Here is a 15,081-nt window from a genome sequence, read left to right as displayed (position 1 = left end):
TTTCAATTAATCAAACATTTAAAGACGTACAAATTTACACTTCTATGCAAAAATGTATGTATACATTTAGAAAATGTATATCGGTATATTGTTTACAGCAAAAAAAATCCGGGATGAAGTAAGACATGGACTGATCGGTGGTTGAATGTCTGCACAACGGCGCTGACATAAGTAGGCTACAAGACGTAAATAATATTTATGATAATTAATACTGACTCGGAGCGTCATAATCCAATTAGGTGGGCGTGTCTAAACTGTACGCTTCCCCCCCTCCGTCTTTTCGTCTCTGCTGCAGGTTGCACGCTGGATCGACGGGGTTTTTCCTCTGGAAATCTGTCTTCATAATTATCACTGGTAAGTGCAATACTTGTAATTATACTCTAGTAAACCCAGGCCAAGAGACCGAACAGAGAGCAAATACCATTTGGAGGAATCTAACCGCAGGTCATAATGCCCGACGAGACGGAGGCCACGCACAAGCGTTAGCATCCTACCCTAGAGTTGTGTAATGCATTTAGCTACAATGCTAATGGGAACGGCTCTCGGCCACCATTATACCTCTTGTAAATATTTACCGTTGATTACGCCGCCTAGCTAAACATTTACCCGTAACTCTGGTATATTGTAATGTTCTGATGCGACGTAATCGATAAGACTCGAGTCTGAATTGGTCCTGGTTGAATGTAAACGTTTGACAGAACAATAGGATTGAATCTAGGCCTAGCGCATGTTGGGGGGGCTGCACTGTGGCGTCAGGCGGGCAGAGACCCGTCCCCAGCTCGCTGAGCGCCAATACGCGGTATTTATGTATACATGGGCTACAATTTTGAAATGTGTTGTTGTTTTTTTGTTGCGGCAGGTGACCAGAAATCATGTCTTCTGACGAAGGGAAGCTCTTTGTGGGAGGACTCAGCTTTGACACCACGGAACAATCTCTGGAGGATGTGTTCGCCAAATATGGGCAAATAGCTGAAGGCAAGTTAAAAATACATCAACACCAATTGGTGATATAAGCCTGTAAATTAACGGGGTTTGTGTTGAATTAATTGTGCAGTAAGATGAAAGACAAATTCCTTCGATTTTTGCATTTTCAGTCGTCGTCATCAAAGACAGGGAAACTCATCGGTCCCGAGGCTTTGGTTTTGTCACGTTTGATAATCCAGATGATGCCAAGGATGCTATGATGGCTATGAATGGCAAGGTAAAAAAAATCGAAATCAATCACAGGTTGCATTAACAATACAGAAGTTCCTGCTCCCTGATTTTCTTATATTCAGTTCATGTTGCATACTTATTGCTCAAGTAAAGTTTAAAACGGGATTCATTGAATATTATGACTAATATGTATTTTGTTTATCCACTGATTTCATTCTTTAACACACACATTTTCCACTCTGGTCTGCCCTAGTCTCTGGACGGCAGGCAGATCCGCGTGGACCAGGCTGGCAAATCTGGCGGCGGTGGTCGCTCGGGTGGAGGCTTCCGTGGAGGCGCTGGAGGGGGCAGAGGAGGTGGAGGAGGGTACAGTGGTGGGGGAGGGTTCGGTGGCAGGGGCCGAGGCGGCGGAGGACGTGGTGGACGTGGCTTCTCGCAAGGCAAGTCATCTGCTCTGTCAAGGTCCCCAATTAATTCCAAATACCCCTTCACTGTCCTGTGCAGTGACTAAATGGCTCGCTTACTTGACTGAATCTGTTCTGTGGGCCTGCCATTGCTCTTAAAACACATTTACTGCCAATGGCTAAGATCTCCGTCTTTTCAAATCACCAAAATCACCCACCTTTTATCTCTGAATCTAATCCGATTCTAATCAAAACAAGCGTTAACATCATAATTTTACATATTACGTTAATTCATTCTTTAGGAAATGGTGCTGGTGTGCAGGGCTCATTTCATACTCTTTCACAAATCGCACATGGTCATGCAAACATTTTCAGTTGTGAGATTTAATTTTTTGCATTAAAACATGTAATCTGAATACTGAATCTGATGTAACTGTTTATTTGAGAGCAGAGCTGGGATTACACTTAGCATTAGTCCGTAATGTGGGAACAACGGTTTGACTACTGCTCGAACATGCACTGCTCCCGTGCTTGCGGTTAGGGTTACGTTAGGGATAGAGGTAGGTTGTTGGTCTAATGACTGTCGGACCAATAATAGTGTCGAACTAAGTATTGCACCTGTTTATTTAGCTTTAGACGGGTAATACATTGTTATTACATGCAAACGTATAATGTTTCTCATTTTTTAGGTGGTGACCGTAGCTATGGTGGTGGTGGTGGTGGAGGCGGTGGAAGGTACGACAACAGAAGTGGAGGTAGCTACCAGGAGCGAGGCTACTACAACAGAGACAGGTGAACATGCCTTAAAAAAAAACATGTATTACCAGTACTGTCAGCTTTGTGTCAATCTCATGTTCAACCTGCTCTGCAGGAAAACATGTCTGGTCTCATGACATGCCGTAAAAAAAAAAGCCTACTGGTACACAGCTAGTACACTGAGCTGACAGTAGTATACGTTACAATATTTCTGTTCCGTTTGTAATTCCACACTGTTTAGAAAGAAATATTGGCAAAACTAAACCGCCACCCATTTCCAAATGAGTAACTATTCTGACATTTAGAGCTTATAGGCTATTTGTATTGATCAACATGTCAGATGTTTCCATTGGTGCCTATGTAAAACAACTTTTCTTTTGGCGATAGTCTAATGGACAAAAACAACAAATATCAGCTGTGTCTTTATTTCAGTAAACTTGTGCATGACATAACACACATTAGTCATTGAGAATTGAACCACTGCACTTTTTTCCTAGCTTGGACACAGCCATAGAATGCTATGCAGGCAGTTGAGAAGTTTTCAGTGCTTTGAAAGAAATAATGACTTTGATGGCAATTCCCAATGGCTGTAAAGCAGAGCCATAACAAAATGTGTGACCAAATTTGTCTGAGGGACTGCCATTGGATTTTTAGAATTTTCGTTCTTTCATGTGTGTCATATGAAAGCAGGGTATCATAGCTTCAGATTGACATATTGGTTGTTCAGTTTGACCCACCAGTTTTGGAGAGGCTTGTAGTGTGTCTGCAATATCTTGCAGAAAACAGCGAGTTGAGAAAACAGGCTTGAAAGGTCCACTTCTGTGGTCTCTTAACATTAAACCTAGCTACATGTTTAAGCATTTATTTCATATTTACATGTCGATTTCAGCTCTGACACTTATTTCAGACATGCTCTAGTATATGAAGAGTGCCTGTGCTATTAACTTAAAAAAAATCTAGTCACATGTGGTTTGACTGGCTCAATCTTCAGTTCCTTTCTTTAAATTAACATCTTTCCCTGTTTGTATTTATCTGTACAGAGCGCAAGGAGGAGGATATGGAGACCGCTCAGGAGGTTTGTACAGAGACTGCTATGATGGCTATGGTTAGGCTTCTTAACACATTTTTACATAGGACGCCTCAGGCCGTCTTAAGGATTCGAACCGAGATGTGCCTTAGACGTCGGTGGACGTCCTAGCGCATCCTCAATGATACGGGGCGAGATAAGAATATTCAGAATTTTTCCTATTTTGTTTTTTGGCCGTTCGACTTTCGGCTGCCGTATGCTAACGCTCTGGGCAATTATTAGCTTGCCGTTGACTTGCATGTTAGCGCGGCGGAAAGAATGACTCGTATCTCCTAATCCAGGGTGCTCTCCGTGGTGATGAATGGATCGATATGCTGGCGCTTCATTTCTGCTCCTCATCCGTCTCTCCCGCAAAATATGAACGCTCTTTGGATCATATATCGTATAAATTAAAATCATCGCAATGTAAGGTCAACTTTGTAAAGTCAACTTTTTTAGGAAATTGTTTCCGGTTCATGGCTTTCAGAGTGAAAGCGCTCAGACAACTCCGGCACCCCAGAGCTCCTATTTTGAAGCACTTCCGGCACTGATAGTGTATGGAGCTTGATAGTGAACAAGTAGGCGACAATCCAGTGCCATTAATTGGGCTTCGGTTAAGAGATGGAGTCTTCATTTCTCTTAGCTGGAATGGCTTCATCATAAGGCTTGCATAGTCCTGTGGTTGAATTTAACAAATGGTAATTTAAAACATATATTGGATTTATTTAAAAGGTAAAGTAAAAATGATTGCCTCAAGTTGATGTCAGCATAGATTATATCATGTAGGACCTTCCTCCACACTGGCTGCGGATCCAATTCCATGGACGACCTCATTAATAATCAAAGGATGTTTCTTTGAACGTAAAGACTAGTTTACTAGTAATCCGAAGCGGTTTTCCTTCTAGCCCCGGTCTGTTTCAGAAGTGTCCCTGAGCAAAGTTTCAGCACCAAGTGACAGCGATGAGACAATGACCAGATGCAAAAGCATTCATATATGTGCAACCTATACAAACGAATGCAACAATTTAAACATGAAACTGCTAGTGGTTAATTTAAGTTTTACTCAACATAGATGAGGTTAACTTAATCTTCCAGGCATTTGCTCAACATACAAAGGTGTGTATTATTGGGTCATTAATCTGTAATCTGTTTTTCTTGCTCCTCCTTTTCCTCTCTTTAGGGGATGATGGCGGTTGGTAGACTGCCATAGCAGATGTCTGTTGTGTAGGTAACGCCCATATCACACCTCGTCGAGGGCCAGTTTTCTGATGACAGTGGACCTAAACAGAGTCTTACTCTAGTGCAGAGCCTGCTGTACCCAAACAAAAAAAATTGAACCAATTAGTAAGAGCAGTCCTGGATAAGTTCAGGGGAGGGATAGCTTGCACTGTGAGCCATCCTTACTGGTCCTTTTCCAAGTTTTTGATTTTGATAACTTGTTTTTTGGGGTTTTGTTTTTTCCATCAAGCCTTCTTATTTTGTAACTGAGCTGAAGGTAACGTTTGATTTTATGCTACGCTAAGTGTGCTTTGCCTCACTTTCAGATCTGCAGGCACATATGCATACAGAGACAGTCTAGAAGGCAGAGAATGTATCGTCACTTGAGAATGGTTGTGTTCTGTAGTTTGCTGCTGCTGTGCACTCTATGATGGTGAGCCTGCAGAAAAGGGATTTCATTGCCGTCCTTGTTTGCACATTCTGTCTAAGGAAAAACAGAATATGAAGACAAACAAATACTGTATGACATATTCTATTATTCAGTATCCACAATGATTCAGGTCATAGGTCATTTGCTCAATTGACTATTATCGGCTTCCTCGTCTGATTTCAGTGACTTTATGGACAAAGGAAGTTGTTGTCTTTTTTTAAATCAGGTGAAACAAATGTTTTTAAACACTGAGTTACGAAAAGCAAACTGCCTTACGTTTTTAAGGTATTCTGACAATAAGAGTTGACTGGTATTATTCTCATCTGATTTTATTATTTTTTTTCAAAACGTATGATTTCATGTTTGTATTTTTCAAAAATAAAAAAAGACTTTACATACGTCTGCCCCTGCCTTAATTTCATAGCTGTCTGTTTGAGCATTTCAACTACACTATAATTTTGATCCTTTTTGTCAAATTAATACTAGATAGTATTTGGCTATATTATCTACACAACAGATCTTAACCCTCATGAAAATCCTCTACGGCCATATACTAACTGATTTCAAGTCAAAGTATAATGTTTATTTGTATCCACATTGGCAATTGTACTTTACTCTTTTTGTGGTCCTTACATGACTGATGTACACAGAATTTGATTCCGTTTTACTGAATCTTTTGAGTGGATCTTTGAACAGTTTTGCATTTTCCCCACAAGGTGGCAGTGTTGACTTAGGTTTTCACTTGTACCACAACTGCTATTATGTATGATTGTAATTCCACTCACTGAAAGACATCAGTGGTCATTTGAGGAGACTTTCAAAACTCCAATTATATTTTATTATACAAAGTAAGCGGCAACATTAAAGTATCAAATTATTAAGTCTTAATATTCCAATGCATAATAATAGAAAATCAGGAAATTAAGACTTAATCTTCCTTTTTAAAACTGGGTACATATGTATTGGTCTCTTGACAATGAAACCATTAGTTAAATCAGCTAGTTTTTCTTTCCAGCATCAAATTAGTATTTAACATGGCTGGGCGTGTACATGCTTTCAGTGTTTTTTTGTATGACCGCATTAGTTTAAAAATGAAAATTGTGGATCTACAATCACTGCACTGCAAGCTTGTAGATCCGATCTGCTATTTCTGGCATGCAACACCATCGTATCATGAAGTATAGTATAGTTGCAGTATGTATTATCTGTCAGCATTAGGAGCAGTCAAAGTGCAAAGACAGTGCTCCTACACTAGAGTCCTCCAAAAACAGCACACAATTAAATTGAAAATAAATAAAAAGTTGACTACGCATACTGTAACTTTGTGAAGTGGCCTCAAGCAAAACCTTCAATTTCATTTGAAGTGTTTCTTTATTTCAGAATTGTATCTCAAATGATTTCCATCAATCCAGTCATTGTAGTCAGTCAGCGACCTTGATGAAGGCATGGATCGATTGCTTTTTCGGCTGGTGTGGTACTTCCCGGGTGAAGGTCAAGGACACTATCCCGTGTACCAGGCCTTCTTTGCATACCAGCGGACTGCCTGAGTCTCCCTGGAAGGCAAACACACACACACACACACACACACACACACACACACACACACACAATTATTATACAGTGACTGAGAACAACAGCTCTGTGTCGAGTTTGAACCTAATTGAACCACTTCCTTTACTTAAGTACTTACTTGGCTTGGTCCCTTTTCTCCTTCAGAGCAGTACAGATGTTTCTCAGCCATAGTGAGTCAGAGTGTCAACACTATGAGCTTGGAAGACATGTTTCTTTTCACCTTGTCTGGTCTACCCCAGCCAGATACCAGACACACACGGAGCTGAGTGCGATCTCCTGGGCCTGGAAATCCAATGGGGCCCACATGATTGTTGAGAACGGCTGTCTTGCTCAAGTCGGGAAAGGACAGAAAGATAGTTGATTTAAAGTAAAGTAAATTCAAAACATGCCTGAACCCTCTAGTTCTCACGAGTACTCTTGTATGTTCCCTTAGTCCATCAATAATATCTCAGCTTTAGTATTCTTTTACTAGTAGCATTATGTGATTCTCTACTTTATAATTTTTCCCAATGGGGAAATGATTGCTGTACAGATCTGTACTGCTCAATCTTTTAAACGTTGTGAACCCCCAGCCAAACTCTAAGCTCTGAAACGATACAAATTGACATCATGAAATAGGTACAGCTGTCAATAAAGCTGATGTTACCGGAAACCTGGCTTCAAGGGAAAAGGCTTGCTCAACTCAGGCAGTCTTTTGGCTCCCATCCACCCATGTATAAACTAGTATACTAGAGGATTCTAATCACAAAAATGTTGAGTGAGATATTTTAACCACTTAGACCCCATTGAGCGGAGTCCCTCATGGCTCTATAGTAACTTTTCTGTCACTAGATTAAATATCTTGGAGAGAAAATAGCTATTTCCTTAAAAGCTTTTCCCCTCTGTATAAATGCTGGAGTTTAAATGGTTAATCACTTAACCTCTAAACCACTTAACGACAAATATTTGTTCAGTTATTTTGTAAACAGCCATGCAGGGTGGTTAACTAATTACACAAATTAAAATAACATTCATACTCATTTAACATTACACTCGCAAATCAAAAGCATATGCAAAATACCATTCCCTCCCATGTCTTAGTGACATCTGCTACAGTGCAAAATTCTAACCCACTTGGCATATTGCTGCCATTTCTACCCAAACATTGAGGGGCTTCAGAAAGGGAAGCTCATACCTCTTAAGGCAGATGCAGTTAGGGGTCCATGTGTCACAACTAGGGATCGGAATGATCCTTTAATGCATTAATAGTTAATAGATACGTTTTGATAAGCTTATGGATTGATTAACCGGTTTGTGATAAGCTGCGTTTAATTTATTTTAATTTCCCTCAATGTCTAGCATAAAAATCTACACTTTGCTGATATACAGAAATAATACACAAGGCACATTATACTGTATTCCTTAATCAAATAGTTATTTGACCATTTGCGATACAGGGCCAGGCTCTGATATCTTTGTATCAGAAATGGAATCAAATGAAAAGTGCACTGTCTTGTCCATCACATCTCATGCAAAAGCAGAGACGTTTCTATTAATTCAATTAGTTATTAACTGTTAAGTTTAACCGACTAATTTCTTTAACGGCGATTAATCGATTAACATCCCTAGTCACATCTTATTATTAGGAATACCATGCCGTCTTATCACTGCAATATGGTCCATGAAAGTGCGAAAATCTTTAATAAAAGAAGTACCGTAATAGAAAAAGGAACGCCTTGCCGTCCTGTCAGTAGGTAAGCAGAATCTTAACTGACCTTGCTTGACAGTGAGCTGCAGTCATCACTATGTCTTCATTCAGCACAAAGCCATCACAATGTCTTGGTTTGGATTGGTCTTGGGAATGCAGTTTCAAAATCACCATCTAGGGCCTATTATGTGGGACTTCCTCATGGCCCCCATAGATGTTCACGGCAGGAGCTGTTGAAAAAGATTGAAAAGAAACACTGTCGAAAGGTACACTTAGAAAGGTAAAAGAAAACATGTTTTCTAACTGGTTACTGCATTCAAAGTCAAACTAACCATAGTATTGTCCTGTAGACAGGACAAAACACTAAAATTGGACTGCTGTTCCACATACACAGCAGGGGGGTTAAGGAGTAACAAGTGGTATATTGAAAAATGACATGCCACTTTGAAAAGTGTGTGAATGTGTGTGTGTGAATGAATCTGTTTTGGCTATTATACCACCTAGGGCCCTACCTGCAGATCCTGCCAATACCAATGTACCATATTCATAAAGTAAATGTTCATCCAAGTTAAGACCCAAATGTTTGTAATTTTCAACATACTGTAATTTTTGTTCTCCTAGCTCGAACTGGAAATCACTCCTCTTTTTGTTCTGACTTGTCTGAAATGCATGATCTGAGTTTTACTATGATTAACCACTTTTTCACCACTTTTCATCAACATTGTCTGCAATTCATTTTCATTTTCCTCTACTAGAATTATGCCGTCTGCGTACATCAAGATATCTAGTTTATAACTGCCATCATAGTTTAAACCCAATTCCAGTTGTCCGATTTCCCTTGCTAGATTATTAATGAATATTGCAGAAAGGGTAGGGGAGAGACAAACCCCCTGCTTGACACCAGATGGCGTTGAAACCACCATTGCCTGTTTACTCTAACACAAGCCTGAGGATCTTTATACAAGGACTGCATTGCCCAGTAAAACTTTATATATGTGTACCCTCTTCCAGTAGACTAAGCTAGTAAATCGCGATTGACAAAATCAAAAGCCTTCTGAAAATCGATATAACAAGCAAAGGAGGACTTTCTTTTGCATTATTCTATTATTAACTACATACATGATCAATACAGGCTCTAGCCTTTCTAAAACCATTCTGTTCTTCAACAAGACGGTTATTTTGTTCTAGGTAGTTCGTAAATCTGGAGTTAAGAATTAGCCCTTCACTGTCTAAATCCCACCCCAAAAAGCGATTGTCCAATGGCAATCCAAATAGTTTAGCAACGGTTGCTATGCAGGTCAAGTTTTCTTCGCTGCTAACCTGCCTATTTGACAAGGATGGGTTGGGGAGGGACATAGTGAAGGGCTAATTGAGGTATACACTTTATATACTGTGCTCAAAAGACTAATGCCTAGGATCATTTTGGGGGGATTCCGGTATTGGGGTTACAATAGATTTATACCAAACTGGAGGAATAGTACCGGTTTCAAAACAAAAATCAAATAGAACATAAAAGTGCCTCTGTGAACCAGGTACTTTTAAGTATTTCATTTGTCATTTCATCAAAACCTGATGCTTTGCCCAACTTCAGGGCCGCGATAGCAGTTTTCACCTCTCAATATTGATTATCTCATTTAGAACATTTCCCTGATTAAGAGTGGGGTGAGGTGACTGTTTTTCCAGCTGGGATTTAAGTAAACAAATATTTTCAGCAAAAGCTGCATCAAAATTCTCCCTCTTGTTTCCCTGAAAACAAATCCCTAAAGCATCTTTCCCATTCATTTAACACCTGTGGAATGTCAGAAATGAGTTGTCCTTTATCATCATACACCTCTTCTGCCTTTTTGGTCCGAGTTTGTTGTGGATTGGCTGCATGCGTTTCTTCCAAATGCAAAATATATCCTTTATTATACTGCCTTTTAAAATAACGTAACCTTTTATCAAACATATTTTGACTTAACTTATAATTAACTCTATAATGTTCTCTCTGAATCTTATCTCCTTTGTATTTCAAATAGGTATGTTCTGCATTTCACATTGTGTTGTGAATTATATCCATGCTGTCAGAATGGCAGCCTCTGGTGGACATTCCCCATTCCCTGCATCCATAATGAGACACCTGTTTGCCATCACACCACTCAACTCACTAGCCAATCACAGTTTAGGTGTGCCATATATAACCAGCAGCTCACCCCACACTCCTCACTCAGTCTCCAGCCTTCACACAGGCAACATGCAGAACCTGCTCTCACTGAGTACTCCACACATCACTTAATGCAGCAGTGCGTCCTTGAATAATGTAAGCCCTTGTTCTTTGTATCTGCATTGACTATGCTGTTTACACTAGTATGTGTATTATCATTCCATATGGTCTATTGTTATGTTCTACTGCTTGTATGATATGTTCTGAGTTAGTTCATAATTATGATGTTTGAGTTGCTAACGCATTCCACCTATTTGCTTTGTTTGTAGAAACCAGTAACCACTGTTTCATGGATTAAGGAGAAATAAACTACCACATTGTTGAAATATACCTTGGTGTCACATATACTCTCTCTGACCGGAGAAACTTGGGGATCAGCTCACATCCAACCTACTAATAACCAGCAGAGAATATTTATTACATTGCCTTCCACAGATCATTCAACTCCTCGTTCCAAAATGGTTTATTTGGTCTGTGACTGACCCTTATTCATTTGACCATTTCCCAACTCCCCATAATTATAACAGATCACAGACTCCGCTATACCAGTTATCAAGTTCATGTTGTGTTTATTGTTTGCATCTTATCAACCTGTTCTTTTTTTCTCTTTGGTTTGGCGAGCATAAAGGAGAAATTGACTTGAAAGGTAGGCTACCGTCTGTTTTAATATTTAATATTACTTTAGGAAACAGAAATACTGAAAAGCGACTGGATTTAAATTGATCTGTCTGGCCAGAGACTGGATCAGATTGTACATATGGAGCTCTACCAAAAATAATTATAGACATTTCTCCCTGCAAAAAATACAAATCAAGGTGTTACAAAACGAAAGGTTATAACATAACCAGGGTTATGTAAACAAACATTAGCAAACAATACGCTTATTGTAATATGGCTTCTTAGCAAGCCCCCAAGTACCTCGGTGTACGCTTGGACCGGACACTGTCCTACAAGCAACATCTGGATGAAGTGAAGGCCAAGACAACAGCAAGGGTCTCGCTCATCCGTCGCCTGGCAGGCTCAACTTGGGGAGCTTCCCCTAAGACCCTACGTGTATCCACACAAGCCCTGGTCCTACCCGTAGCAGAATACTGCGCCCCCGCCTGGAGCAGAAGCCCACATGTCAACAAAGTAGATACTGTCATTAACAGCGCCCTCCGGATAGTAACTGGTTGTCTGAAACCCACACCGGTGTCCTACCTTCCAGTCCTGGCTGGAATTGCTCCAGCCAGTCTCCGACGGGAAGCGGCTACGCTAGCCCTGGCAAGAAAAGCCCAGAAATACGACTGGCACATCTTGCACAAAGCCACAACAACACCGGCACCACCAGGCAGGCTCAAGTCTCGCCATCCCTACAACGAGGCAGCCCAAGATATGCTACTGTCCATTCCTGAGGACTTGTCCAGAGACGCCTGGCTGGCAGCATCCTGGAAACAGTCGTGGGAGACGGCCGGGCCCTCCCGGATTCAACAACACATCCGGGACCCAGCAGGTGGCGTTAAAGGAGAAGACATGCCACGCCATCTATGTACCTCGCTGAACCATCTGCGCTGTGGCGTGGGACGCTTCAAGTCATCCATGAAGAAGTGGGGCCTATCGGACAGCGCGGCATGCGAGTGTGGCGAGCCTGAACAGACTGCCGAGCACATCATCACAGAAGCTAGCCTTTTTGAGTTAGAGACGAGGGCATGGCTGCATGACACTGAGTTGGTCATCTGATGATACACGAAAGAAGAAGAAGACCTATTAGACAGAACTTTCCATAAACTCACATACTCTAAGAGTCTGGGCTTTTTGCATCATGACGTAGTGTGTGTGACTCCTCCCCTCCGGGGTATACTCTTGCACGCACTTGGTCACATTTTTCTTCTGCTGTAGTAAGTGAGAAGGGCCACCTGCGTATTGTTCGCTAATGTTTGTTTACATAATCCTGGTTATGTTATAACCTTTAGTTATGTTAAACTACATTACACTTCACAATACGCTTATTGTAAGTGTTCAATCACTGAAGCCCAAACCTGGAGTTCCCTGGGAATCGATCGGGTATGATGCCCTATTGTAGCTGGTAGTATTGGAGGATGAGGAGCAAGGGCGAAGAGGAGAACATAAAGTAGAAAAAGAGTGAACAGGTTCCATGATGGGAGTTTCTGGAGCTCAGGGCAGTAATGGAAATTCCGGGAGCAGAGGTGGGGAGGAACTGGCGATGGCCCTTACCGTTAACCCATCAGTTTTATGGTGACTATGAGGGCTGAGGACACTGGCTGCTTTAGTCATTTAACACAGTAGAAAGAAGGAAAGCAATAGTGGTCATAAAATGACCATCAATCACTGCACAAAATGCATCTTTATGGGCAAAAGGAAAATGATAACAATAAAATGATAACAAGCCAACGGAGAGAGAGAAACGGACATTCCAGGAGTAGTCATGACCGATCACAACCAAAATCGCATATGGAAACAGATGCTTAATAGCCCCAACGCCACATTGATGTGTCATCGACTGTGTTCAACAGTAATCATGATTAGTAGGTGACTCTTTCTTGTGCTCTGCTTACACTTGATGTAGATCTGCTATGTTCGATGCATGACATATGCATATAAATACATTCCTGAAGAAGATCCTAAGGGATCGAAACGTTGAGTCAAATAAACCAGTGGAGCTGAGTTTTCATACCAGTGGTGCTGGACTATTCTTTTCCTCTTGTACTGCCTTTTGTCCAGCACCTGGGCTAGAGTGGAGGTGCATGCTCTATTTCCTTTACAAGTATAAATACAGCCGTACAAGCTGTAGTCTATTTGATCAAAACAATGATGGTTGGAATTGCATTGTATTAAGTTAACTCAATGACCAAACGTTGACTTGTAAATAAAAAGATGCATCAACTGCTGATTTCCTAAATACCATGCATGCAACTATCTATATCCTGTGATTTACAGGCCACCAAGACTCAGTGACCAGATATCTTTAATAATAATGGTTATGTAGTGTAATACTAATACATATAATAATAGCATATATGGATCCACATAGATCTATATAATGACACGCTTATTGATGGGTGTGGGATTGTTTCGTTTTTAGATGTATGTATTTAGATCTGGAATCTGGTCACTGTTGACTTTTCGTTCCTGTACATACATGAACATAGGATAAGCACTGCATAATGTATGTGATTTAATTGATGCGGGTAAAGATGATCAAACTAAACTAAACTAAATGGAACACTTAACACGACCCCACCTCAAACACTGTTCGGAATCTGGAGGTGGATATTTACACTTTACAGAATTGCTAAGCTTTACAATGAAAGACTAAAGAGCATGCACACACTTTCTAATGTAGAACATTTCAAATGCATCTGATGAATCTCTAGTCTCATAATAAGAATGTGCTTTGTTGTCTAGTCCAGTCGTTCTGAACCTTTTCTGGATCAGGGCACACATGAAAATCATGAAAGTTCCACCCATCTTAAAGGGATAGTTCACCTCCAAAATGACTTTCTTTCTTTCTATCTCACCCCTGTGGAGAGAATTCATGATTTTGTGTTTGTCGCATTCCAAACCAATAATTTGAGGAGACTTGTGTCTCCATAGGCGTGAGTAATCGATAGAAAAAGTTTTTAAGACAAAAAAAACTAGTTTTGTTTGTCTTAAAAAATAATAAAATAAAGTTATATTATCATTAAAATCTTAGTGTTTTGCCAATAATTTGGGGGCCCACCTGCAAGACCACCAGTGGTCCACTGTTGTAGTCTGTATTTTTCATTGCTCCTTCAGTGAATTCTTCTTCCAATGGATACACAGTAAAACCAGTAATCAGTCAAATAAATATATACAGATTTAGATGTGGACAGCTTGAAGCTACTTGGCAGACTGCTGTTTGGACATGATTTAATAAACCAAACATTCAGTAGTTGTTCAGAGACCACAACATATTAAAGTGATTGACATCTATTTTCAACTATTTGGCAACACAATTGTTGACCAGAGATCTGGTCTCAAAACAGCAAAACAAGTTAATCCCTCCATTATCTAGATGTGGACTTTTATCTAAAATATACAGCATCTGTAATGGAAACTTCAGAACATGCAAGACACGGTTTCAATTATCTGATCATTTCCTTTCACCTGATAAAAACATTTTGTTTCCTGTGACTAATTCATTCCTTGCTGATACTGAATTTGAAATTAACCCTGCTTCACAATTGTCATCTGCCACACTTTGAGAGAACCCCTTTTTAAAGTTAATGTATCCATAATGACGTATAAATCATAGTCATCTAGGTCAGAATAAATTATGGACGTATATTTTTATTTGTCTCAGCTGCTCACCACCAACTTTGATCTGCTACTAATGCTGAGCCTTATGTTCACAGCTTGGTATGTGTTAAGTATTGATATGTCCTGGACTGGGACAGTCCACTCTCCCAGAATGTCAGTGTTTTTAACTATAAAACACTGTGGAGATGAGCTGTGTGGAATTCTCTCTCTTTATTTTACATTGGACTGAGAGGTTTGACAGCTTCTTTGTTAGATGCAGTCAAAGAACAGAGATTAGAACAGGAGAAATGTATTTGTATTCCTACAGAA

The 15,081-nt window shown here is 40.2% G+C and overlaps 1 protein-coding gene across 2 annotated transcripts; it reads left to right on the top strand.

Annotated features, from left to right (window-relative positions):
* Positions 1-239: 239 nt before the first annotated feature.
* On the top strand, positions 240-5,427 carry LOC310860638 (uncharacterized protein). 2 transcript variants are annotated; one of them, XM_083767687.1, is made up of 7 exons: positions 240-354; positions 860-975; positions 1,095-1,201; positions 1,409-1,595; positions 2,249-2,351; positions 3,356-3,390; positions 4,562-5,427. In XM_083767687.1, exons 2-7 carry the CDS (start codon positions 873-875, stop codon positions 4,579-4,581), a joined length of 555 nt encoding a protein of 184 aa, XP_083623813.1. In that variant the 5' UTR covers positions 240-354; positions 860-872; the 3' UTR covers positions 4,582-5,427. The 2 variants fall into 2 exon arrangements, with proteins under 2 accessions (XP_083623813.1, XP_083623812.1); XM_083767686.1 differs by lacking the exon at positions 4,562-5,427 and having other exon boundaries at positions 3,356-3,434.
* The last annotated feature ends 9,654 nt before the right edge of the window (positions 5,428-15,081 follow it).

Source organism: Protomyctophum parallelum, assembly GCF_964188405.1.
Source record: "Protomyctophum parallelum genome assembly, chromosome: 6".
Lineage (NCBI taxonomy): Eukaryota > Metazoa > Chordata > Actinopteri > Myctophiformes > Myctophidae > Protomyctophum > Protomyctophum parallelum.
This window is presented reverse-complemented; position numbering and strand designations above follow the sequence as displayed.